Genomic DNA, 25,900 nt, shown 5'->3' with positions numbered 1-25,900 from the left:
TAACTTATATAAAAAAAACAAAATATTTTGAAATCTTACCTAATAATATTGTTCTGTATTATTGTTGAATAATTATTTGCTGTGCAATAAAGCACATGATAAAAAATACATCAAATATTGGAGTTGCAATGCGACATATTATGATGTACTAAAATCCTTTGATACTGTTTTCCGCTCTTGAAATCATAATATAAAAATAAATAATTTTTTCATAAAAAATAACTGTTTTTATACCCGATGAAAAATTTAACATATTTAGTTTTATATAAAGCGTACAGCATATTAACCTCGTCCAGAATTTTTTTTCATTTTCAAACAATATGTAAAATTATTAACTTTTTGAAGAGCTTTTTAAAAATAAGTTTCATTTTTCGATATTAAATCATTTAAGACTTAAGACCCACTTCTATGAAAACTCATCCAGCCTTGATTGATTTAATGACATATTGCTTTTTACAGTCACTTGAATAAAATTAACATAGTTTTAATTTTATAATTATTATTACGTTTTATATAATAAGATACTACGATTTCTAATATTGGTTACTTTTATACAAATTAAACTTGAAAAAATAAATGAAAACCATATGTTTCTGATTTGTATTTTACAGTATACTACATAGTCTATATACCTATTATACCTACTTAGAACACTATCTACCTAAATACTTTTATAGTAGGTATGATTATACGTGGCTTATAGAACAATACCAATAATTTTTAACAAATATAATCTGTCTCGTAGCCGGTAAGTATATATAATTATATTTAAATTATTTGAGAATTTAAATAAGTATTGACTGATTGAAAAACATAGTATTTTTAAATGGCTATTCTTATTATTTTATTAAAAATAAATTAATAACCAGAATACCCCTACCCACCACCACTTAAAATATATGCTATTGTTATTTGCTGTTGTTACAGTAGAAAACCAGCATATTATGAAGGCAGCCAAGTCAGTGGCGTATTTTTTTTTTTTTTTTGGGGGGGGGGTGTCCACAGTGTCTGGACACCCCCAAAGAAAAAAAAAATTTATTATTTAATGCAGATACATTTTGAAAGGAATTTGGCAAACAATAATATGTGGTTCATTTTTTTGATTAATTCAATATAATATATAAAGTTATAAACTAATTTTAAATTAGTTCATAACGAATTACATATTATTGTTTGCCAAAACCCCCTCAAAATTTATTGACATTAAATATTGAATTTTTTTTTTTCTATAAAGTAATAAACTAATTAGGAAGGAAAATAAATTTAGTTTTAAAAAATGTACTTATTATCCTATTATATTTTTAGTTATTTATAAAACTGTTATTTTTATAGCATTACTGGTATCGAATTTAACAAACAAAATACATTGTAATAATTATGTTTACAGTAGATATTTTATACCTGTGTGATTTAAATAATAAATAAAAATTATTACTTTTAATTAAATAAATAAAAATGTTTCATCACAATATTTGATGAGTATTTTATGATCTTTGTGGTAGTAGATGTAAAACAGAAATATTGCAACCAATTAACAAATAAGTATATACCTTATATTATCTAGACACCCCCCAAAAAAACATTCAAAATACGCCACTGAGTCAAGTAAATATCTATTATATTATAGATTATTTCTAATATCTATGAATGACAATATCAAGGATGTAGTGGAGGGTATGCGGCGCTTACTCACTTTCCGAATTTTAAAAAGAGAACATAATAAAGAAAAAACTATTCAGAATAATGTATATGCTACAGTTATACCCGTGTCGTCGTGTCGATGCCACACGTGTGATATTAATACTAATATGTGTGTCAATCACAGTAATCGACGTACGATGTATGCGATTTTTAACGTGAAAAATATCGTTTGAATATTTCGATACGGTCCGTAAAACGCTATTTGTCACATATTAGTATTTTATTTAAATTAAAAAAATTATATATTTGAAATATTTTTCGTCATCACTCATTATCTTGTTTATATATTTTTTTTTATGGATACTTAAACGTTTTAGAACTCTAATATATCGACAAAATGCTATTATAATCTAATACAGCCTTAAAAGAATGGATCTCAGACTATAGCCCTAACTCTGAAATTTATTTATTAAATATATAAATAAATACATGATATATTACACGTCCAAGAAGGAGGGGCTAAAGTCCTCCTTAGTATCGCTGAATTTACATCTGAATACTAGTATAATAGTAAGGTACTTACTGCCTACTTTATTATTCTAAGTATTCATTATTCATTCAATTTGTAAAAATGTAAATAATTTATTAAGAATTAAAAGGCAATTCTTTGGGGGGCTGAGGCTGAGAAAATATTCAATATGATTTTTCATTGTTATACCATTCATTTGAAACTTTGAAAGTCATTTGTAAAAAATATTTACTAACATTTAGTACAAAACTATTTAAATTATATTTTGAACATATTTTTATATTAAATTAAGTTTTTCATTGCAATTATTTCTAATTTTAAAAGTTATTTATACACGAAACATCTTGGTACTCATCTTATAGTAACTTATTTTTTTTTTAAAATCTTCAATTCACACAACCTTTACAATATAATTTATTTTATTTCATTTGTAACTATGTAGTTTGTAATAATTACCTTCATTTGATGAATTCAAATGTATTCAGGGATTTCAATAATTAAAAAATATACAATTTTTACAAAAAATACATACTACATAGCATGTTGACTTATATACGTAAAATAACTTTTTTTCTAAGAACTTATTTATTTTTATTTTTTGTTATATATAATTGTAATAAAACTGGCATTATGAAAAATAACTTAAGGATATCGCTATTTCCATGAATACATTTGAATATAACCACTTCAATAATTATTAAAATATATTAAATTTGTATAAGTTCTTTCGATTTTATGTATCAATAAGTAAATACACCCAAACTTTTCAGAAATATTAGTCAAATGTTTTTTGAAAAAGAGGTAAATAGATATACTTTGAGTGCGGTTTTGCCTACTTATTATTTTTCTTAACTAGGTATTTAAGGTAAAATCAAAACGGGAAAAAAGTGGAACAAACTAATCTGCAGTATAAATACCTCTAAGACCTACATATTTATTTCCAAGTTAAAATTGGATTCAAATAGGAAATACATATACACAATCATTTTTGATTACCTTGCAAAAATACTTTCAAAAATGATAAATACCTACATTACTTACCTTTATAAATTTATACTGATTATAAATTTAACTCTCCCATTGAGTAGTTATGTAGTAATACTATTAGATAATACTAGTATTATACCTAAACATTTTAAAAGTTCTATTCAAATAGATATATGATAAATTTTCTATATATGTATATAGTGCAGGGGTCGGCAACCTGCAGCTCTTTTGATCTTAAGTTACGACTCTCTAGGCCCACACGCAAAAATAATTATTTTATTAGGTAGGTATCAAAAAAATAATATTTTGTTATATAAAAAAATATATATTATTTTACATTATATTTTTGTTGCTTTTAGGAATATGAAATAAATGCATAAACTAAGATTACAAGTGCGTACCAAATTATCTATTATTCAATAACTGTATAATAATCTGTATTATTTATTATTATTACTAAAATACTTAAATAGGTTTTGTGCTAAAAATATTTGTATGTTTTTACATAAATAAATATTATTTCGTGTATAAATTCGTTTATTTTAAATCGAAAATCAATTATTAAGCAAATATTAAAATATTAAAACAAAAATTGTTTGTGGCTCTTTAAGAATAGGGAAATTATTTAAATTGTAACTTTTGGCTCTGCCGCCTCAAAAGATTGCCGACCCCTGATATAATGTACTATACATATATACATATACACATGTATTTGAATAAAAAATTGTTAAGAATCTTACAAATGGGTAGAACCTATGAACGAAAATGTTAGCCATTTCCCCAATCTCTATAAATAATTGCTTTTTAATACGAATTGTTTTCAAATTAAATGAATATCTTAACAAATTTTAAATTTAAATTTGGACGAAATTACTTCTTTAAACGATAAATAACGATGTTAATTATTTTGTTATAATTAAAAAACATCATTCGAGGGAACTTCTAAGTGTATTATATTGCTATGAATTTTACTATACACAATGATATTTTTGATTAATTTTAAGACATTTTATATTTGTATTATGAATCTATATTTGCTTTTTACAGTATTTATAGAAAGATAAAATTAAATTTCAAGTAATATAATATGGTATAAATGTATATTATTATTATAATCAAATACTACATTATCCAAGAATAAATTATATCGACCTGCTAAAAGCAAAAAAAATAACTTAAATAGCTGTATAAAAAAAAATGTCATAAAATATACGAACATATAGTGATCTAAGTTGAGACAGTCTCTGTATATTGAGTGTATAGAATTGTTTTTCGTATAGGTAGACTGCGATGTATTATTGAATTATAATTAACACACCAATAGAGTAATCACTGAATACTAAACACCTAATGTTTACTGTGCAGCAGGGCAATATCCACTTACCTTATTTTTTAATTATTTTTTTTTTACTCTATGAAATTAATTATAAAATAATATGAACAATATTATTAACAATTTTCTTATTGATATTATGAAATACATATATTCATTGGCACAACTAGAGAAGTGCACTCGTGCAGCCTCGACATTAAAATGAGTAACCTTAAAAATAATAACATTATTCCATAAAAATTTAACTACTTTGAAGCAAATGTTACCATTAATTAGAATATTTTCTTATATATTGTATGTTAAGAAAAACAAGTACCAAATATTTATTATGTTCCCAACTATTTGTGAACTTTCACTTTTTGTGCACCCCAAAAATATTGGTGTAATTGCGCCTGTCTATATTGAAATAGAAATCATAATTTATTATTTCGTTATGAAAATCGATTTTGTTTTAATAACAAGTAAGGATACATAGAAATTAATTAATAGTCAGCAAGTATTTGAAAAAAATTCTTTCAATTTGTTGAGTTTGTTTTACCAGACATTAATGCTACTAAGCAGAATTTTTATTCATAATTGGATTACATAAGCTACATTTTATAAACAATCCTCTTTCTAAGCAAACGGTGATATGTAATTATCTTTAATAGATTCTTAGTATAATATCACTTCATTTAATAAGTTTTATTAGGACAATATACATATATATCTTTCATCATGTGGTACATTTTCAAAACTATATACAAATCTAATCATGATTCTTATTTAAATTATTTTTATACATATAGCAGGTTGATAATATATATTGTACAACTCTACTTGTAGAATATAGGTATTATTGAATAGGTTACTTACATGTGTTATGTAAAAATAACTTACTATAAAGTGGGGAGATAAACCTAACAAAAACTAAAATTAGTTTTATTATAAATAAAAACAGATTGATGTTTATGTGACTATCTTATTAATGTGCTATCGAATAAAGCTGTTATGTGTGTAGTTGGAATTAACTTGGTAGCGTAGAGACTTCGGGTGAAGAAGGAACAAAATAGAATTGAAACTGTGTAGTTGCAGTAAAACGATCAGGTACACCTAAATTAGTAAATTATTAAGTATATATCAGTCTGTAGAGTAAATCATTTGTATAATTTAATATTATACAATTAGGTTTCAAAATGTATTTGATGTTTCCTTATTTTATCTTGTAAATTTTCAATATATCCAATATAAATATACCTCAATAATGGATAATAGTAATAATAATATTATTAGTATGAATAACTGTATATTATTAAAAAATAGTAGTAATAATAATGTAAGTATTGAAATATGTTTTTGTATATATAATTTATTATATAATACAATATATAAAATAAAATAATAAAGAACATGTGTTGTTTTTGTCGGCGGCTTTTTTTTTTTTTTACTAATATATAAAATTGTTGAAAAACAGAATATATTATTTGATGATAACCTATAAGTTAGACAATTAAAAAGTTAAATAGTGATAAGTCTTGGATAGAAATATTGCAAAATAAATTGTTCAACTTATAAAATGAAAATCATAAACGTAAAATAATAATATTATTGCTTTTCAATTTAATTAAACAACAATATATTTCCTATATAATTACTTTCTACAATTTAAAAAAAAATTGTACGTATAAAAAATTGAAAGATCGTATTTTCATATAATTAAGAAATACATAATACCGGAGAGATTCAGTTTCCATTAAAAACAATTATTAGTATTAGAGAAAGACAATATAATAATTTTTTTAATTAACGGTCATGTTGACATTGGTATTCAAGGTGTACATTTGTTGTTGTTTAATTGAACCATGATATGCTAATCGTGGTCAGAGTACTGTACATCTTGATGACAACCAATTGAGTGCAGCTGCACTTCCACCACCTTGACCAAGTTTCTTTGTTCCGTTATTATCCCTTAAATGGTGACCACCACTAGATTGTACACCACCTTTGGGGGGATTTGATGCTTCCTGCAGATTATACAAGAAATATAGTTAAAACCCAAAATGTGTAAAAGAAAATTCTAAACAAAGATATTTACAATAAACTCTAAAAGTATAAACCTTATATATTTTCATAATCATAAAATGCCATTATTTAACAATTATTTTGCCAAAAAATAAAAATAAATATAACTTTCCACAATAATTGTTAAAACAAAAGTACAACCAAATTGAGTGATTAAATTTTGAACTACAAATAAATGTAATCAAACATATTATATCAGTTGTTAAATATTAAATTAACAACAATGTAAAATAGAGAAAATAAATAGTGGTTCCCAAAGTGTATATCCTGACGCACTAAAAAACGTCCTTTAAAAGGCTAAGCAAATAAATAATAATATCCGGTCTAAAAAATAATTTGAAAACCAAAATAGGTGCTGATATTCTTAAGATTAAAAATGCTTTGATAAAGAAAATAGCGCCATAAAAAACTATAGTTTAAAAAGGAGGCCATAAATCAACAAAAGTTTGGAAACCACTAGTATTAAGATTATATTCAAACATAAAAGCCAAATTGAATGCATAAAAATAATTAATTTAAACAAAATAAAATGAATGTTTTTTGTGTAATAAAGATCTTTAAATATTGTCATTGACTCATTTAACTTAATTAAATGTATTTATTAATTTATGTATCCAATCTTAATAAAACTATTAAGTGAGAATTCTAAAAAATCAATAAATTAAAAATTAAAACTCAAACACTACACAACTACTCATACTTGCAACATACACACACACACACACACACACACACACACACTCTAACCTTCTATGTAACACCACCATCGAATTAGGAAATTAAAAATAAATCCATATTATCCAATGTTGACAGCAACAGCCAATGGATGATGTTTTAAAAAATACAGCAAAAAATATATATATTAATTATTACATAAAAAAAATGTAAATTTATATATTTTATGAAATTTGTAAATAAGTAATAGGTAGGTACTGTATGAATTTAAATTCTAGTAAACTAACCAGTTTCTTTTCTGTTTTTGTCTTGATATCTCTGGCCAAAGTGTGAAAAGCCTCCTCCACATTGACACTAGCTTTTGCTGATGTCTCCATGAATTTTATACCATACTCTACTGCTAATTGTTCACCACGTTCTTTTGATACCTAAATTAAATAAATAAAAACAATTTTAATTTACTTTATAACTTTAGTTAAATGGAGTGTAAACTTTTATTGAGGTATATTGTCAATTAAATGTTTTTTATACGTACATTTAGAAGTAATTTTTTTTTTTGTCTAGATAATAGAATTCATTGTGTAATACAGGTAGAAAAGTCTATTTTTAGTGACATTTACCTGACGCCCTGAATTAAGTTCACATTTGTTCCCTAGCAGCATTTTTTCTACATCAGCTGATGCATTTTCCTCAATGTTACGTATCCAATTCTTAATGTTGTCAAATGATTTTTCATTGGTAACATCATATACTAACATAATTCCCATGGCACCGCGGTAATAAGCTGTTGTAATTGTTCTAAAACGTTCTTGGCCAGCAGTATCCCTGCGAGAAAATGATAAGTTGGATTTATTTGAATTAGAAAATACAAAACGAGCAGAAAAATAATGAATTTAAAACTGTTCAGGTACACACAAAAATGAATTTCTTAACAACATTGCAATATCAAGACAAAAGTATGCAGGTACTCACCAAATTTGTAATTTAATTTTCTTGCCATCCATTTCAATGGTACGTATTTTGAAATCAATGCCTATGGTAGATATGAACGTCGTGTTAAATGCATCTTCACTGAAACGGAACAACACGCACGTCTTTCCCACACCCGAGTCACCGATCAGCAACAACTTAAACAGGTAGTCGTAGGTCTTGGCCATAGCGGGATATCGTATGTATGACGGGCTGCCGTTCGCGTAGATAGATGTCTGTGACGGTGTCGGGCACCGTTCGGTCAGACGGACGGACGAAAGACGTTAGTCGTTCAAAACGCGAGTACAGACGTTTTAGCAGACCCTGCGCGGCGGACAAGAGTGCCAAAGAACAAAACTAGTGTGATGTGATGTGATGTGATGTGATGTGATGTGTATGTGTGTGTGTGTGTGTGTGTGTGTGTGTGTATTATATGTACCTCGAATGTACAATATAAATATGTATGCGTGTGTGTGTGTGTGTGTAGCGAGTACGACGGTAACTGTTGCGAGAGTGACGACGACGGATTTATATTACGTTACACATTACCGTAAGAACATAATTCTAAAACGTTGTTCGCGTATCGATAGTGATGATGATTGCGCACGGCGTGTCGATCGCGATCTGTGAACGGCGGAGGCGGCAGTGAACGGCGACATTCGTTGCGACGAAACGTTGGTTGACTGTACAACACTACTGCAACAAACGATATGTGTAATTATTATTATTATTATTATTATTATTATTATTATTATTATTATTATAATCCGTTTCCTTGAGCAAAGTAGTAGGTAATAATAACAATATTTTTTTATCTAGTCACTCTCACTCCGCTCACCGCTGGCTGGCGACCGAGGGCACCCGTTATCAATGTTTTAATATTATAATCACTACGAGCGTGCAATTATCGCACGACTTCGGTCGGTCGGGCGTGTGTGAGCGTGTATTGTGTGGGTGCGTGTGATGTGTTGTGTATGTGTGTGTGCGTATCGTATCCGTACAAGCCTGGGCCGCCGCCGATATCACTTCCAATATTAAAATGCAGCTGTTGTGCAAAAAAACTATAATATTCAATGGCTAGACTGCAGCGACGGTGGGACGGACGACGATCGCGAATGAATTGCGTCGGCATCCCCCGCCGCAGACACAATATTATTACACTTCGCGTTATTGTTGATACAATAACGTGACAATTATTTACGACTGCAAAGGCCGCACACATTTTTGCAGGCATAAATTTTTTTTCCGTATTATCTAAGAATTCGCCCACGTAACCACCCGGCTGATAAGACGGTATCCGAACAGTGATAACAGATAATACTGCACGTCGACTGTTATTGTGATGAACAATAATAATTATTATTTTTTATTACAAATACGGTTTTTTTATTAAATATTATTGCTGTTTTCATGATTAAATATTACATGACACACACGTCATATATGTGTTGTAATTTTCTACTAGTGTCGCACCTCGTTTATAAACATGGTACGTATACGATTGCGTCGATGCTGAATTATTTATTGTCGACCAGTGCAATAATTATTGAATATCGTTTTTGATTAGGGTGTTGCAGTTAAAAAAAAAACCAGCTCCCCGACTCCAACTGTGAGATTTTCTCCAACGACTGCTATCATTGATCGTCAGGGTGTCCTTAGAACAGAAGGACGTCGACAACTGAAAGCTCAATCCGAAAGCATTCGGGACAATATTGATGATGACAAATTCACATTGAGTCGAACATGGATACTATCGACGATTGTATTACTGTGTGCAATTATAGCATTGACCTATCGTGGATACTTAGATACACGAGCTGTCAACTATCCCTATGAGGGGCCAAAAGTATTTTATTTAACATTATTTAAACAAATAGGGTGTACTGATAAAAATAATTTAATTTATTTTCCATTAGGTCAAACCTATTTGGACATTCACATTTTCTTGAAAATTATATTCTACTATTTTTGTTTATTTTTAACACTTGTTGTTCATATGCTTATTCAAATCAATAAAATGAAGTAGCTACTTACAATTAACTATGAACAATTTTTTAACAATAAGTACCTACACTTTTACAAATTTTAGATTAATTATTTAACTAAGTAGAAATGATATCAATCATTAAATTAAATTATTTTTATACTTTTTCAAATATTTTTTTGATAATAAACATTTTTCTTAGGCTATTTTTTCTTGACTATATAATATTATTGTAATTATTCAGTTTGATTTATTTTGATTGGTATCTTTATAATACATTTTAATATCATTTACTTGCAGGTTATACAGAAAAATGGTGATCCAACATTATGGGGAACTTACAGACCAGGCGCTTACTTTGGATTACGCACTAAAGAGCCATTGGGAAAAGGTTCTGTTGCTGCTGGCCTTATGTGGTACACACAACAAAGTTTGATGAGAACTGGATCAATTGATTCTTCAATTCGTCATATGTGTGATAATGCTCACGAAAATCTAGTATATGGTTATGTGGAGCATGATACTGTAAATTATGGACATCAAGTAATTAATGATGGAAAAGAAAATGGATTCAAATTACAAACTATATTTTTGAGACCAAATAATGATGGAAAAACAGATACATCAAATACTGATTGGACTACACGAATAATATATGAAACAAATAATTCAGCATCATCCGTGTCTCTAGTATGGTACGTTTATATTGATCCTGGAGAAGATGAACAGTTATTGAATAATGAAGAATACTCTCTTGGCATACAAAAAGGTGTAGATGGTAAATTAGGAACTCCTTTAGTAACAATTACGGGCTCTACTCCAAGTCTAAGCGACTTCAAAATGTCTATAATTCCCATACCACCCAATAATACAAATAATCTTAGTATATCAACAGTACATATAAACACAAGTATAAGTAGTTCATGGTGTCCCAATACAGCTATGTTAAAACAATGCTTAGCAAAATCGATGGCTATTAAACGACAACCTGTAAAAGAGCCTGGAATTAGTTCACAAATAATGCTTGTAGAAGAAAAATATAGTATACACGATAATAGTCGTCAAACTTCAAATCTTTTGAAAAATTTTGTAGCTGTACAAATAACAATTACCCCTAATATTAAGAAAGATGTTACATCTAAATTTAGAAGTTATTCTCTAGATGTAGCATATACTCAGAAAAATAAATTTATAGATGCAGCTTTATTTAAAGACACATCTCCTTTATTAGTAGGAAGTAAATTTAGTTCTGTACATACTGAATACAGTAATAAATTTCAACAAAAATTTCACAATACATTTCCGATTAAACTGAAAGATACAGCTGAAAAATCTTTATTATTAGATTTTGCAAAAGTTACTTTTAGTAACATGGCTGGGAGCTTGGGATACTTTTATGGATCTTCTCTAGTTAGAGATGATGATGATGAAAATAATTTAAACAATGGTGGTGTATCAGAAATAGATATAGTGGATGCTGTAAAGTATTGGAGGGCGGGACTACTAACAGCAGTTCCATCAAGATCACAGTTTCCTAGAGGTTTTTTATGGGATGATGGTTTTCATGGTCTAATGTTGGGGAGATGGAGCGTTGAATTACAACTACATATTTTAGGCCATTGGATGGACTTGTTAAATCACCAAGGATGGATACCTAGAGAGCAGGTTATAAGACATTTAAAACTTATTTATTTATTTTGTAATACATTGATTATTTTTGATTTTAATTAAACATATTTGTTCAAAGATTCTAGGATCAGAAGCCAGATCCAGAGTACCAGAAGAATTTGTGGTTCAAAGTTCCCGAGCTGCCAATCCACCAGCGCTATTACTTACTGTTGACTTATTACTAAGACAGATTAAACAACGTCGACAGGCCAAAGATGATACACCTAGTAATAAAGAAAAATTAAACTTTGATGAAGTTGATCATACATTAAAAAAATTATATCCAAGACTTAAAGCATGGTATACATGGTTTAACCGTACTCAAAAGGCTGTAAATAATTATACTAAACATTCAACCAATCTTGAGTTTCATCTAGATAAAAGATTTATTGGATATCGTTGGAGAGGACGTGATGCAATAACTAACAAGGAATTGAATCCTAAAACATTAACTTCAGGAATGGATGATTATCCCAGATCATCTCATCCTGTCAACGATGATGGAACTTCAAACATCGATAATATTTTTAAAAGAGCGGATGATTTTGATTTTGATACATCTGAACGTCATGTTGATTTACATTGTTGGATGGCTCACGGTGCACGAATAATGAATAATCTTCACAATTATCTACAACCACCGGGTATAACCAAATTTGAAAATAAATATTCAGTACATTTTTGGATGTTAGTTGAAAATTTGGATCGATTGCATTGGTCAGAGGGAAATAATGATACTTCTCAAACTTTTACTTCAAAAATTCCAATGTATGCCGATTATGGTATACATACAGATGATGTAAGATTAGAAAAATTAAAAGGAATGCAAGATTCAGTGAGGGTAGTAGGACGAAAGAGTTCTCCTAAATGGCGTTTTGTTGACTCACATGTGGGGTACAATGCACTATTCCCTATGTTTTTTCGATTAGTTAAGAATTCTCAGCGTTTAAATGCAATACTAGACCTAATAGAAGGAACTAATAATGACAGTACTGGAAATCATGGTTTATTAACTAAACGTTGTGGTTTGAGATCTTTGTCAAAAAGTTCACCGCTGTACAAAGTAAGAAATACTATGCATGACCCTCCATACTGGCGTGGCTCTGTTTGGATTAATATGCAATACTTGGCATGTTCATCTTTATACTATTATGCCAATTTACCTGAAGATACTGAGTCCACTTATGCAAATAATGATGAATATGAAAACTTGGAACCAATACGATACTTAGATGTAAAAACCAAACAAAGATGTGCACGATTATATGATAAAATACGCAATGATGTAATTCAATGTGTGTACAAAGAATGGAAGCGTACTGGTTATGTATGGGAACAATATGAAGATGAACCAATATCAGATAATATATTAGGTTTAATTCATAAAGGCAAAGGAACTAGACCATTTACAGGATGGTCGGCAAATGTTGTACTACTTATGGCTGAAATTTACTAAAAAAATGATTTAATGTATATCACATTTATTTTTGTTGTTTAGATACAATCAAGTGTACACTTCATATTATAAATTTAAACTTATTAGGAAATTTATAATTATTTTATTTTTATTATACTAATAGAGTTAATAATATGAGGTCAGTGCAATATTTGTTTTATCTCTCAAAAACACAAAAAGAAAAATTGTTTTTATAATTTTAAGAGATTTTAAAGTAAAATCACATATTATAGAAATAATAAAGGATCATATTTTTAATTTTAATATTTTGGATAAATTTAATGATCATTTTTTTTTATTGTTTGACTTCATATTTGACTTTAAAAATGATAAAAAAAATTGTAAATTGAAAATAGATATTAAATTATTATGAACCAATATTTAGACAAATTGATAATAATATTCTCTATAATTTTTATAATAAGTGATTTTACTAAAAAAAAAGTGATTAATGATTTTAGGTGAATACGTTTAGTGTATGTTGTGCATGATTGCATGGATCAGACAGCATTGCATTTTTTAAACTAGTAAATTTGGCAACAAAAAAGCTGCCCATTGAAAATGTTTTGTTGTCTTATTCACTTTATTTTTTAAGACTGGCCAAGCATGAAATAATACTATAATAACTATTTATTTTGATAAATTTTTTTTTTGGTCAGTGAAAATTACTTAAAAAATGCACTGCTAGATAGAGAAAACCAATACAGTACTGACATCCTCTTATGGGTGGATGAATGGTTAGTGTCTTTCAAAATATTAACATAAAATTCTTATTGACTAATTAGTCTGCAATACATTTTTGTTACCAAAATGAAATATTATAAGGCGAGAAGGTTATATTTATTGTGTAATGTATACATTATTACAGTTTAATTTCTAAAAATTCAAAAACTTTGTTGACTTGTATTTTATAAATATATTATATATAAGTATTATTTTTAGTCATTAAATATATTTTACTTTATTTACTTATTTTACTAGTATTATGAGTACAAAATACTAATTAAGTTTAGTTTTGATATAAATGATCCTATAAACTAATAAATATTTTGTTCATAATTAAGGAAACTAATTTTATTGTTATTACAACTTTATACCATGCAATTATATTCTACATTTTAAAAGAAATAAAAAATGTCCATGTACATGATGATTTTATTTTGTCTAATTGGTTATAGACACATTATTTTGAAGTATTTACAAAAATAGCTACTAGTACTACTAGTATTTATAAATTTTAATCTATAGTAAAATTATATTATCTGTTCTAAGTTTTTTCAAGACCATTGCTAATAGCTCTCATTATGGATAAAAATGAGTATGATGGGTAACTATTTTTACATAAATGAATATTTTATTATCTTGTATTAATTATAAAAAATATCACTGTTCAGAACATGGTATATATATAATAAAAATTAAATTATGGACTGATCTTTAATGTGAGCAGCTTATAGCCTATAGGTCTCATCTACCTCTCTTAAGCACACAATTTCTTATACTCAATAGATAATACTACCTTGTGCACATGTGTAAGCAATAATTATTGACTACTAGTATAACTTGGTATTATATCAGTTCATGAATTATCTTTACATTTTAATTAAAGTGTAAATGAATAATAATAATAAGTAAATTCTATTTACCATAGCTACTTAAAAAAGAAGTTACTTTATTGAATCTAGTTATTACAACAATTTTAGAAATTCAATTTTCTTTACAGATTATTGATTAGAGAGCCTAGTAGATACTAGACATGACCATAATGTCTATTGTGTTGATTCCATCTTACAAATATTAAATACACAACATAGCAAATTTGAGTTGAATAGAAATTAGAATTTTGTGTTGTTCGTTAAAATATAACAGTATATATTCCTTGAAACACAGTATTATCTGTTATTCTTACTTTTAATTTGATAACATAAGTAAATTTACTGTAATACTGAATTTAACACAAAATAGATTCAGCTGAATGAAAATGTGCCATGTATATTTGTAAGGCAGTCAATACACATAGGAATAATGCCCTCTCCAACTTTCAATTCATAATAAACAATTAGTAATAACAACATTTAAAACAATGCAGAGATGGGTGAAAATAAACATGTTAGACAAGAAAAACCTCCTAAAATTTAAACATTTAAAATTCAAATTTTGTACACAGCTACACAAATTATTAGATATGACGATCATATTATTTTATAATTACACATGATCAACGTGTGATGATATTTGGCTGTTTCTAGCAATACAAACATCAATTTTATTTATTAATTATTATTTTATATTTGATAGTGAATTAAAAATTGAAAACATAATTTTTACACATCAATAGTTCAAAACAATGGAAATGTATCAATTAATACTTTTAGATTATTTCTTAACCTAATACTAATTTACCCCTTTTACTGTAACAAATATATTTGTTTTTATACATAAACAGGACATACATTTCATGCTCATCGCATCACCCCCATACACAATTAGAACAGGGGTAAAACGTAAAACAGTATTTCGTCATTTCACTTTTGTATATAAAAATTTTTAATAATTATTATTGCTAATTAGTTTTGTCAGGAAAATGTTTATTAAAATAATTCATTATCTACATAAATATAGCTAGAGATAAAATACTGAAATACTTTTAAATATGAAGAGAGTAAAATCAAATCTTTTACATTTTCACCTAAATATACAAATAAATCATTGATCATATACTTTCTAGCTTATAGCTAAGATTTAACTCTGAAGTTCAATCTTTTTTATTTAATGTGGACATTTTTTTAATTGATCCAAAAATATCACCACAAATAATATATGAATTTTATAAGGATAATTTAAATATTGATAAATTGAAACTTCATAAAAATATATTTCATGATATAGTTAAAGGCCAAGGTTTAATCATTTCACATTTCCAGATAAATTTAATTTTATTAAAAATGAATCATATATTTTAGTCATTCATCTAACCGAGCTTAAGAAATGCGTACAATTGATATTAACACTTGACAGTACCAATCACTACATGAACTACTGAAAGATCAGTTTCCATGTTAAGAAGATTAAAAAATTATATGTAAAGTACTATGTAACAGAGGTTTAATGATTTGATAGTGTAATGAATTGTTACAAAACAATTGTAGAATCTTTGGACTTATGGAATACAGGAGATATGTTAATTACCAAGTGTTCGACAAGAAAAAATGTTTTTATATTGAAATGAATATGATGATTTTAGACAAAATTTTCATGTTTTTGTTTTTTTTTTTAGTTTTAACTATAACCAATAAAGAAAAATGGAATAATGTCCACAGACAGATGTTTTTTTTTTATCCACATGTTAAAATTTAAAAGTCAACACCTATGATTTGATATTCTAACCAGTAGCGTAACTACCCTCGTCAGCGCCCTGAGGCAAAATATTTTTTTGCCCTACCCAATATATATTCGATTCTTCGACCTTTGTCATTAAAACTTTGTCATGACTAAATTTGTTTTTTTTTTTTTTTAAGTTTAGCCCTATCACATTTTATCACATTAAATATTTTGTTTCAAATTAAATAAAAATAAATTTACAATTACACAAAACCAGTATTGTTTTATTTGTTATTTTGCACCCCAAGGCAACTGCCTCTGTTACCCCTGTGGTAACTATGCCACTGGTTCTAACTATTAAATTATTTAGTGATAATCTTTTAGGAAAAAAATTATTTTTTTTGGTTTTAGCCCACAGCTCTGTAAGCATTTTAACTTATGGTAAATGGAACTTAAGTTACTTTTTATATAACATTGCTGAAGTATAATGTGAGTTTTTATAATCGAGAGACTTTGAAGTTTGCTTTGTTATTCAATTCATTAGGTACTTGTATATCTCGAAAAAAAAATGTACTAATACTTTATTAGTAAAAATTTGTAAAAATGATTATTAGTCATTACTTGTTACTGTGTTTTATTAAAAAAAATTTAAAATATTGAACTATAGACCTATAGTCTGTACTCTGTATTATTGTTTTGTAATTCCAATGATTGTATGTATTAATATTTAACATTTAGTATTTACTTGTATAATTACTATATAGTTGTGTCTTGTTTCTTGAAGTTGTTTATTGTTGTTATGATCATTTATCACTGAACAATAAACAATTATCAATACAAGGGTATTATAACATATAATATCCACCCACGGTCTTAGAATATAATTAGAATTAATTATTATAATTTATAGTATCCATCGATCTATCTTTAGAGTAAAGAATATTAAATATAATATATTATTTATCCTAATAAACTTATGTTGTTATCACTATATTATTGTTTTATTGTTATCAATTTTATAGTATCATTAGTATCAATCATTGAAACTCGAGAATATAATTTTTAATTTTTATAAACCTCTTCATAGTTATTTTGATACATATTTCTTCGATTAGCTGTTCGTAGTTCGTGAATGTTTATTATAATATTTGATTCATTTCAAATTACCTAATTATTAATTAATCATCAATCGTCACCAAAATGCTGATGGCGTTAAACCGTCATATGTTGCATAATAGTCTTTTGAAGTTTCAACAACATATAGCAACCTCCAGCAATACATTGAAAGTTGTTGCTTCAAATGCGGTGGCTAATAACAATGGATTGACCCAAACAATTAAAAGATCTAGTTCGTTTCAACAACAATCGTCTTCTTCAGATAGTGAAGGAGATGAAACTTTAAAAAACAACCCATATTACACAGCTTATGCCGAGAAATTGCGAGATCTTAAAAAGTAAAAAAATTTTATACAAATCTAATTAACAAAAATTAAGAATATTTTGTTTTTGTACCATAGAAAAAATGCAAGTGCCTACAGAGAAGCATTACAACGCTTACGTGAAAAACAACAAGAGACTACTAATACTGTTGATGCGACAGTAGCAAATACTACAGAAACAGTGTCTGAAAAAATAAACATTACTGAAGCTAAACCACAAGCAAAACCAAAACGAAGACCATCCCAGTCACTACTGATCAAACCAAAAGTAAACAAAATTTCTAAACACATTTTTTCAATTGTATAATGGCATCATATCATATTGATTTAAAGACTCTAGAACAAGTTATGAACATAGAATTGTTACGTGACAAATCATGGCGAGATGTATCTGAAATATGGTTGGCGTATCATAGGACACGTGATGAAACTCTGAGTGCAGTTATTCCTCTAAACCAGTTTGAAAAATTTTATAGTCAGTCTATTAAATATCCCATGGTACTCAAGTGTTTTTACAACCTAACTTTTCAAATACAACGGTTTCAATAAAGTGTATATTTTCAGTTTATATTGCCACTTCCACGCAACACTAGTGGTTATGAATTCATATTTGCACAGTTCCAGCACTATCAAGAACATTCAACGTCTAATTGCACAGTTCACTTGACACCATTGATTAGTTATCAGGTAAATATTTCAATTGTATTGTGATGAGTAATATGTATTAATTTATTGTTTAAAGTTTAAACATTTTATTCCACTTAAGTTTTAATAACATTTGTTAAAAGTTTAATGAACTTAAAATTACTTTTATTTTGAATGTTACTTGATTTATTCAACTAAATTTTAATTACTTGGTTAATTTCTAGTTTATGTAATTTAGTTTTTATTTTACTTCCAATCATTACTGTTAATATACCTAAAAAATATAAAGCTTTGCACAAGATAAATTAAAATTATATTGTAAAAAGTTTTAATGTTAAAAATTATAGATTGTTTTTAATTTGTTTCAGTTTAATAAATAGTAATTAAGATGACACTGCACTCTAATTTGTTGTCTCATACTAGTATGTAAAATTACAAACCTATGCTCAGAAGTTAGCTATTAATTTTGTTAATTTTAATAAAAGAATAAAATGACTTGTTATAAAACTTAATGATAAGAACTCTTTCTATATTTATATCTAGGGTTTTTATGATAATTCAATTTTTTATCAAGTTTAGAGTATATAAAATAGAGAGAGAGAGAGAAAAATGCCCATATATATATTCTTTAAAACAGAACTATCATTAAAAAAAACCACCCTACCAACACAAATTAAGTTCTTTTCATAATAAGTGAATAAGTCAATGCTTTGTAATATTAAAGCTAACTAAGCTAAACATGAACTGCTGAGTTTAGATTTGTTGTGTTATGCACTTGTAAGACAGATAACAGTTGTAGTATCTTCTTAAGATGATAACCTTATATTAAAGTAGTTCAATATGAGAAAAAAATACATTTTTAATTTATTTTTTCTATTAAATTAAACAATTACATAATTGTTTATTTATATTATGTTTTAGACATACAATGAAAACGCGCCAGAGTGTATGACTATTGAATATTATACTGACCTTTGCAACAATGATAAAGCTATTGAAAACAGTGGATCTGATAATGAATCGTGTGTCTTGATGAGATCTACATACGATGGAAAACTATTATCTGCTGCTGAAGCAGCTTGCCTTGTCAACCAGTTACGTATATTTTACGGAGTAGATTCTGGAGTTGCTGACAAAGAAAAACTTTTAAAATCATTCAACGAAGGAGATGTAACTTTCAAACACTCTGACGTAATTGCTCTTGTAGAAACCTTGAGCATTTAAAAATATTAAATAATTCATAAGAGCAGAAAGTGTCTCTCAAACATAGAATTTTTTTTTTTATAAATTCTAAAGTAGGTATGCAATCGATGTGTATTTATAAAATAAATACTACTTAGCAATAATGATAATGTTTTTATTTTAATATTATTTCAACATAATGTAGGTAATTTCTCGCCATAACTTGTAATCATACCAATGTCCTAATAATATGCGTTTTGCATGCTTCGCGACAAATACAAGTGAATGCCAAACAGGTAAAAATTATAAAAGAACAAAATACCAATGGAATTTTAAATTTTAACATATTTTAAAGTATTTGACACAAGAGTGATAGCGTGATAACACGATCGTATGGATGTTGGCAACGGACGTGAGCGCGCAACGCATAATCATTATCCGTAACCGTGGCCGCCACCTGTCACACACATCTGGTGCATTAGCCGTATAATATTGTACCGTGTACAGCGCCCGTTACCGAGTGCTGCTAGCAGTACCCGAGTAGCAGTTATCGCCAACAGGTGTTTTTCTAATTTTCTCTTTTGCCGGACGTTTCTCTCGCGTCGAGCAACTCGCATTTCGCACCGCAACTCGTTCCAACCGCTACACAACCGGTCCGGGAGGTTTGGATTTGGATTTTCGCAAGGCAGCGAACCTGTGGCCTAACACACATCGATCCGCGTCCGCACCGCACGAAACGTCATGTCGTCCCACGACGCCAACAACGACTTGGAGCCTCAGCAGGTGGCCGAGCCCACCGTCCGGCTATGCGTGTTGCGCACCTGGCCCGAGCACTTTGACGGGTACGGGTTCAACCTGCACGCCGAAAAGTCGAAAACGTCCGCGTCGTCACCCAACGGCGGTCTGCCGTTCTCCGGCGGGCAGTTCGTCGGCAAGGTGGACCGGGGCAGCCCGGCCGAGAGCGCCGGTCTCCGAGAGGGCGACAGGATCGTGCAGGTGGACGGTGTGGACATCGACGGCGAGACGCACTCCAAGGTAGTCAGCCGCATCAAGAAGGGCTCGGTGACGGCCGACGGCGACGCGGACGACTCGGTCAGCCGCTGTTCGCTGCTGGTGGTCGACCGCCGGGCCGACACGTTCTACAGGGAGAAGGGCATCAGGGTGCACGCCGACATGGGGCTGCAGGTGCTGGTGTTGCGCACGCCCGAGGAGCCGACACCCGAATGTCTCGCGCTCCAGCCGCAGAACGCGCCGAGCCCGAAGACCGCGACCACGGCAGTCGCCGACCATGTAGTAGACTCAAAACAACAGGCGAGTTTGTTTCCCGTCGCGTTGACATTATTATTATTATTATTATTATTACTGCATCGCCTTCCGACTAGATTATACTATTCATACGTATATTAGTCGTGTCCGGTATGTAAAAACGCATATTATTTCCGTAGTCGCGGTTTGCGACCCGCGCTTAGGTACGAGATCGGTGGTATCCGATCAAGGCGACGGTTTGGGATTTTGGGTCCTGTGGCGGTGTCGGATTCGTCAGTGGAATCTGTGTTGTGTGTATATGTGTGTGTGTGTGTGTGTTTGTGCATAATACTTACATGTTATTGTAAAAATGTAATATTATAATATCGCTGTGACCAACGGTTGGGCGTGGGTGGTAGACGGCGGTTGTAGCCAAGGACTCTGGCGGCATCGCCGTATGACGCGTGAAAAACGCGGTCGAGGACGCCCCCACTATGTTCCTGTACGGTATAATATATCCCACACGTAGGTACGTTTCATCAGCTCGTGATGTTACAGTAACTCGGCGCGCACACAGGTACCTACCTAAAAATATTATAATATTATTATAATACCATCACGCTAGCGTTATAATTCGATTACATTATGCGCGAAACGTTATATAAAAGTTTAAGCATTTGCAGATCGCTGTGATATTGCAGTTTTGCAGTAGGTATTGTAATAAACCGGTAAAATAGAATTTCCGACGAAAAATGTTTCAAAATGTCAGGCGCGCAAAATAAATACATATTAATAGATATATTTCCAAAACTTTAGTAAATAACCTCTCCAGTAACTTTATACGTTTTTAGTGGCAGTTGGTCATAGTCGACTAGATTTTCCACTTTAATTAGCCTTTGGACTACTTGCAGTATACAACTTACCTACGTCATAAAATGTTTACTCTGTTCAATGCGCGCCCGCGGCACGCAGATTATTCCATACAGGTACCAGGTATTGCATGCATAGGTGTGATGATGTATATTTACATACCTGCCCAGCCCGTGACCCGTTGTGTACCATCAATTTAGTATGAGAGACGTTTAATAAGATGAGTTCAAAAGTGTAAAGTACCAATACACACACGATATACGTCATTATGTCGTATAAACGAATTTATAAGACAGCGAGCTTTTAGACACTTATAATGTATGATTTCTGTATGCCCTAAATGCTTGTCGTACATGATAATGAAATGGTCATGTAAGTTTGTTATAAATTCGTTTCGGAATTTTCGAACAAGACTTTTTGTTTTTAAATATAATTATGTATTTTTATGCTTATATTTAAAAAATAATGTTAATAAGTAGTTTGGTATAACATAAATACGTAATCGTATGTAAATAAGTATTGGTAATTACACAAATTGGATTTCATAATTATCATATTTTTAAACGCAACACAAACTGAAAGTTAAGTGATATTTTAAATATGTTAAGGTTATTAATTTTATATTTTTTTCTCGTACCGGCCATAGTTTTAAACATCAATTTATAATGTATATAATATAGATACTTAAGTATTATTAGATATACAGTAAATATCGAGCTAAATGATGGATATCGTGGGTCCCAGCTGCCTGAAAGATGTCCATTACAATCGACTTTCAACAAAATACTTTACTTACAAATAGGTGCGATTAAACCAAACCATAATTAAAATCATTATATACCTATATTACAGCCATTAAATATATTAATAAATATTAAAAGTCAATTAGGAATAATGTATTTTAATAATAATAGGTAATAGGTACTAATTTATTGTGGTATTAGTTACGCTCATAGTCTTAGTTCGTACGCAAGGGTCTTCAATATAACTACAAGCGCATACAGAGAGGGCTACGTGCAGGCTATGGCAACCACTATCCTTAAAAATTTTAATCAAAACTTATGAAAGAGGAAAAAATAGATGTCATTGCACTCCAAGAAATGCATACTATATAAACTAATTATTGTCTGTATATAAAAAAAAAAATGCTGTTTTACTTAGTTGAAAATTTGCGTAATACGATGTACCTGCAAAATTAGCAAATATTATTTTCCTAAAATTCCCGTCATGTAACAAACTCATAAATTGCAACAGTACTCAATAATTCGATAGGTACTTATGTTTTCCATTTACGGAAGTGTCAATTTCAAATCAAAAACCCACAGTAAGATCGTGAGTCATTAACGATATAAGTATGTACTTTACTTATAATAGCAATTGTGTATGGTTACATGGTCAGTTGCAATAAATTATATATTTCGATATTTTATGATATCATATTTAATTATATAGGATATATTTAATCAATTTAAAATGCATTTAAATCGTAAGAAATACTATAATTTAATTCTCTTTGTCCGAGTACCATTGCACTAAGTTTGTGCTTTTGTCAGTTAGAATACAAATAACTTGCTGGCAGGGACAGACTGGCCGGTGAGCTAATATGTAAATTGACGCGCTTGAGCCGATAATTTTTATAATTTCACATTATATTGAAGCCGATAATTTATAAATAACTAGACTATGCTGCACGTTCCTGTTGCCGATTTACAGTTCTCGTCTATTTTTAAATTTATAAGAATTATTTTTTTTCAACATTACTAAAACCTAACCAATTGTAACCCACAGCTGTTGCAACTAAACATATTGTAGTTATTTGTTAATCAATTAGATTTGTCATTAAAAATGTATTAGATTGAATGTTAGTCGTCAACGCACTGCCGCCGCACTATCTGTTTACTCTCCACACACAACACGACAAATTTACGTTCAGAAAATCTAATCTGTGTTATTAACTTTAATATTAGAATCAATTGCCAATTGCCATATTATCAAACTATTAAAGATAAGGAAATTATCTGTGTTTGTACTTTAGCTTTTATAAGGCATTTCAATTGAGAGTTATGAGTACATTATAAATTACAAAAATAATCATTACACTACAGGAAAATTGAAATATTGTATAAAGAGCCAACATATAAACACATATTATACCGATATACTGTTCTTATAATTTTATGTTTGAAAATTGGCCAATTCTAACGTTAATATTAGGTATACCTAACAACACAGGATTTACTAAGGGCCCGAAATTGAGAAAATATAATATAGTGCGCTGACATCTTGAAATTATTACCTGAACTCTTGGTATCGTCTAATATCAGCAATAATTTTCTTTTTGATTTTGGCTAGCACTATTTCCTTGTCGTTTCTTATTTATTTTGCTATACACCAGTATGGGGGTGGCAACCTCTACATTCCCTCTCCAAACAAGCCTAACTAATACTATTACAATATATCAATTTATAAAAAATCTCGCAAGATATAAATAGTTGTTCAAGGTAAACAAAACATGGAGGGGTAAACATTTTTTAGGCACGTCTATGGTCTATGTATAGTGTAGTTTTTCTCTAGGAAACACAAAATTATTGGTGATAGATGATTTTAAATTTATAACCCAGCACTGATTGCAACATAGGATTTTTTTCATTTATAGTCGTTCTAGTTGTTAATAACTTAAATCGTGCAATTTAAATATATAGATATATAATATGTATTAAACGTGCTCGTATCGGGGTATTTTACTGTTTTTACAGGCGAACAACAGCGACGACACTGCAAAGCCCGCAAACTCTACGACTTCGTCCAACACTACTACGACGTTAAATCTGAACATGACGGCTGCTGAGCTGCGCCGGCGATTGGCCGAACGCAAGAAGCAAGACTCGCGACGCGCCGGTGGTACTGGAGACGGATCGTTAGATTTCCGTAAAAAGTACGAAATTGTCGACAAGTTGTGAAAACGAAAATATTGTGAATCTTTTTACACACACACACACACACACACACACACACACACGCCCATACATACATACACGCATTTTTAAATACACGCGCCCTAAGTTATAGTGAATTTTAGGATAATATAACTATACATAATGATATATTATCATAGTGTGTTAAGTGAGTTTAATGATTAAGTATTTTAAAAAAAAATTGTATACTTTAGCGTTTAGTTTTTATCGTCGTCCGTCCGAAAGTCTATATAAGGTTATACAGGGTACGTCTATTATATATATACCTATATAGCCGCGCATGCGAATTTATCGCCGTAATGCCGTTGTATATTTTTTTTTTCGGTTTTAAATATCTGTGCAATTTAAATTAGACATCAAAAACGTATTTCATATTTTTATATTATATATTATGTGCGTGTATGAATGTGTACTAGTAGTGCGACTATCTTCGTCGTTTTCTGATGTTTTCGATTTGTTAAATGAGAAGAAAGCGTAAATATGGTACACACGCAAACACGCACATAGAACATTATATGTATACACTCAAGTACTGCGTGTCATAACAAACAAAATATTCTCTACTAATTATTATTAATTTAGAGGTTAGTAAATAATCTCGCGACGTACATATAACATAGTCGTGCAGATCTTTAAATAAAGATAATATTTTAGGTGATTTAATAACTCGTAAGTACTAGGTAGGTCCCTATGCATATTATAATAAACTATTATTCTACACAATATATTGTCATTTATCATTATAAAATATGATTCATATAGAGTACTTAATTATTATTTACATTTATAAAAACCATATTGCTCCAAAAGAAATATCTGTACGTATATTATACGATTTATTATGTGTTTCTATTTATATATAATAAATATTTTAAATAAAAATATAATTTCTCGAACATGGAATAAATTGTTTACCTCCA

The 25,900-nt window shown here is 29.4% G+C and overlaps 4 protein-coding genes across 6 annotated transcripts; 3 read left to right on the top strand and 1 right to left on the bottom strand.

Moving 5' to 3' along the window:
• Positions 1 to 6,161: 6,161 nt before the first annotated feature.
• Positions 6,162 to 9,048, bottom strand: LOC113559410 (ras-related protein Rab-8A-like). Of its 3 annotated transcripts, XM_026965215.1 has the most exons (6): positions 9,034 to 9,048; positions 8,199 to 8,891; positions 7,847 to 8,051; positions 7,514 to 7,654; positions 7,299 to 7,301; positions 6,162 to 6,493 (listed from the first exon to the last, which is right to left on the bottom strand). In XM_026965215.1, exons 2-6 carry the CDS (start codon positions 8,381 to 8,383, stop codon positions 6,350 to 6,352), a joined length of 678 nt encoding a protein of 225 aa, XP_026821016.1. In that variant the 5' UTR covers positions 8,384 to 8,891; positions 9,034 to 9,048; the 3' UTR covers positions 6,162 to 6,349. The 3 variants fall into 3 exon arrangements, with proteins under 3 accessions (XP_026821016.1, XP_026821015.1, XP_026821017.1); XM_026965214.1 differs by lacking the exon at positions 9,034 to 9,048 and having other exon boundaries at positions 8,199 to 8,996; XM_026965216.1 differs by lacking the exons at positions 7,299 to 7,301; positions 9,034 to 9,048 and having other exon boundaries at positions 8,199 to 8,991.
• A 124-nt stretch (positions 9,049 to 9,172) lies between these two features.
• Positions 9,173 to 13,534, top strand: LOC113559408 (mannosyl-oligosaccharide glucosidase). Its single transcript, XM_026965213.1, has 4 exons — positions 9,173 to 9,684; positions 9,763 to 10,041; positions 10,480 to 11,844; positions 11,927 to 13,534. Exons 1-4 carry the CDS (start codon positions 9,682 to 9,684, stop codon positions 13,301 to 13,303), a joined length of 3,024 nt encoding a protein of 1,007 aa, XP_026821014.1. The 5' UTR covers positions 9,173 to 9,681; the 3' UTR covers positions 13,304 to 13,534.
• Positions 13,535 to 17,672: 4,138 nt separating this feature from the next.
• LOC113557162 (ATP synthase mitochondrial F1 complex assembly factor 1) lies at positions 17,673 to 20,054 on the top strand. Its single transcript, XM_026962504.1, has 5 exons — positions 17,673 to 18,078; positions 18,142 to 18,331; positions 18,397 to 18,561; positions 18,628 to 18,750; positions 19,630 to 20,054. The coding sequence occupies exons 1-5, from the start codon at positions 17,825 to 17,827 to the stop codon at positions 19,930 to 19,932; spliced, it is 1,035 nt and encodes a 344-aa protein (XP_026818305.1). The 5' UTR covers positions 17,673 to 17,824; the 3' UTR covers positions 19,933 to 20,054.
• Positions 20,055 to 20,335: 281 nt separating this feature from the next.
• LOC113556299 (Na(+)/H(+) exchange regulatory cofactor NHE-RF1) lies at positions 20,336 to 25,795 on the top strand. Its single transcript, XM_026961155.1, has 2 exons — positions 20,336 to 21,201; positions 24,762 to 25,795. The coding sequence occupies exons 1-2, from the start codon at positions 20,632 to 20,634 to the stop codon at positions 24,963 to 24,965; spliced, it is 774 nt and encodes a 257-aa protein (XP_026816956.1). The 5' UTR covers positions 20,336 to 20,631; the 3' UTR covers positions 24,966 to 25,795.
• The last annotated feature ends 105 nt before the right edge of the window (positions 25,796 to 25,900 follow it).

This window comes from Rhopalosiphum maidis, chromosome 3 (assembly GCF_003676215.2).
Source record: "Rhopalosiphum maidis isolate BTI-1 chromosome 3, ASM367621v3, whole genome shotgun sequence".
Lineage (NCBI taxonomy): Eukaryota > Metazoa > Arthropoda > Insecta > Hemiptera > Aphididae > Rhopalosiphum > Rhopalosiphum maidis.
This window is presented reverse-complemented; position numbering and strand designations above follow the sequence as displayed.

Excerpts from the sequence above, each read along its gene's own strand:
- LOC113559410 (XM_026965215.1), bottom strand. The coding sequence starts at position 8,383 with ATGGCCAAGACCTACGACTACCTGTTTAAGTTGTTGCTGATCGGTGAC. Across the intron at positions 8,052-8,198 it reads AAAATTAAATTACAAATTTG|GGATACTGCTGGCCAAGAAC; the intron begins GTGAGTACCTGC and ends ATTTTCTCGCAG. Across the intron at positions 7,655-7,846 it reads AACTTAATTCAGGGCGTCAG|GTATCAAAAGAACGTGGTGA; the intron begins GTAAATGTCACT and ends TATTTAATTTAG.
- LOC113557162 (XM_026962504.1), top strand. The coding sequence starts at position 17,825 with ATGCTGATGGCGTTAAACCGTCATATGTTGCATAATAGTCTTTTGAAG. Across the intron at positions 18,562-18,627 it reads AGTCTATTAAATATCCCATG|TTTATATTGCCACTTCCACG; the intron begins GTACTCAAGTGT and ends GTATATTTTCAG. Across the intron at positions 18,751-19,629 it reads CACCATTGATTAGTTATCAG|ACATACAATGAAAACGCGCC; the intron begins GTAAATATTTCA and ends ATTATGTTTTAG.
- LOC113556299 (XM_026961155.1), top strand. The coding sequence starts at position 20,632 with ATGTCGTCCCACGACGCCAACAACGACTTGGAGCCTCAGCAGGTGGCC. Across the intron at positions 21,202-24,761 it reads TAGTAGACTCAAAACAACAG|GCGAACAACAGCGACGACAC; the intron begins GCGAGTTTGTTT and ends CTGTTTTTACAG.
- LOC113559408 (XM_026965213.1), top strand. Across the intron at positions 10,042-10,479 it reads ATCCCTATGAGGGGCCAAAA|GTTATACAGAAAAATGGTGA; the intron begins GTATTTTATTTA and ends ATTTACTTGCAG. Across the intron at positions 11,845-11,926 it reads GATGGATACCTAGAGAGCAG|ATTCTAGGATCAGAAGCCAG; the intron begins GTTATAAGACAT and ends ATTTGTTCAAAG.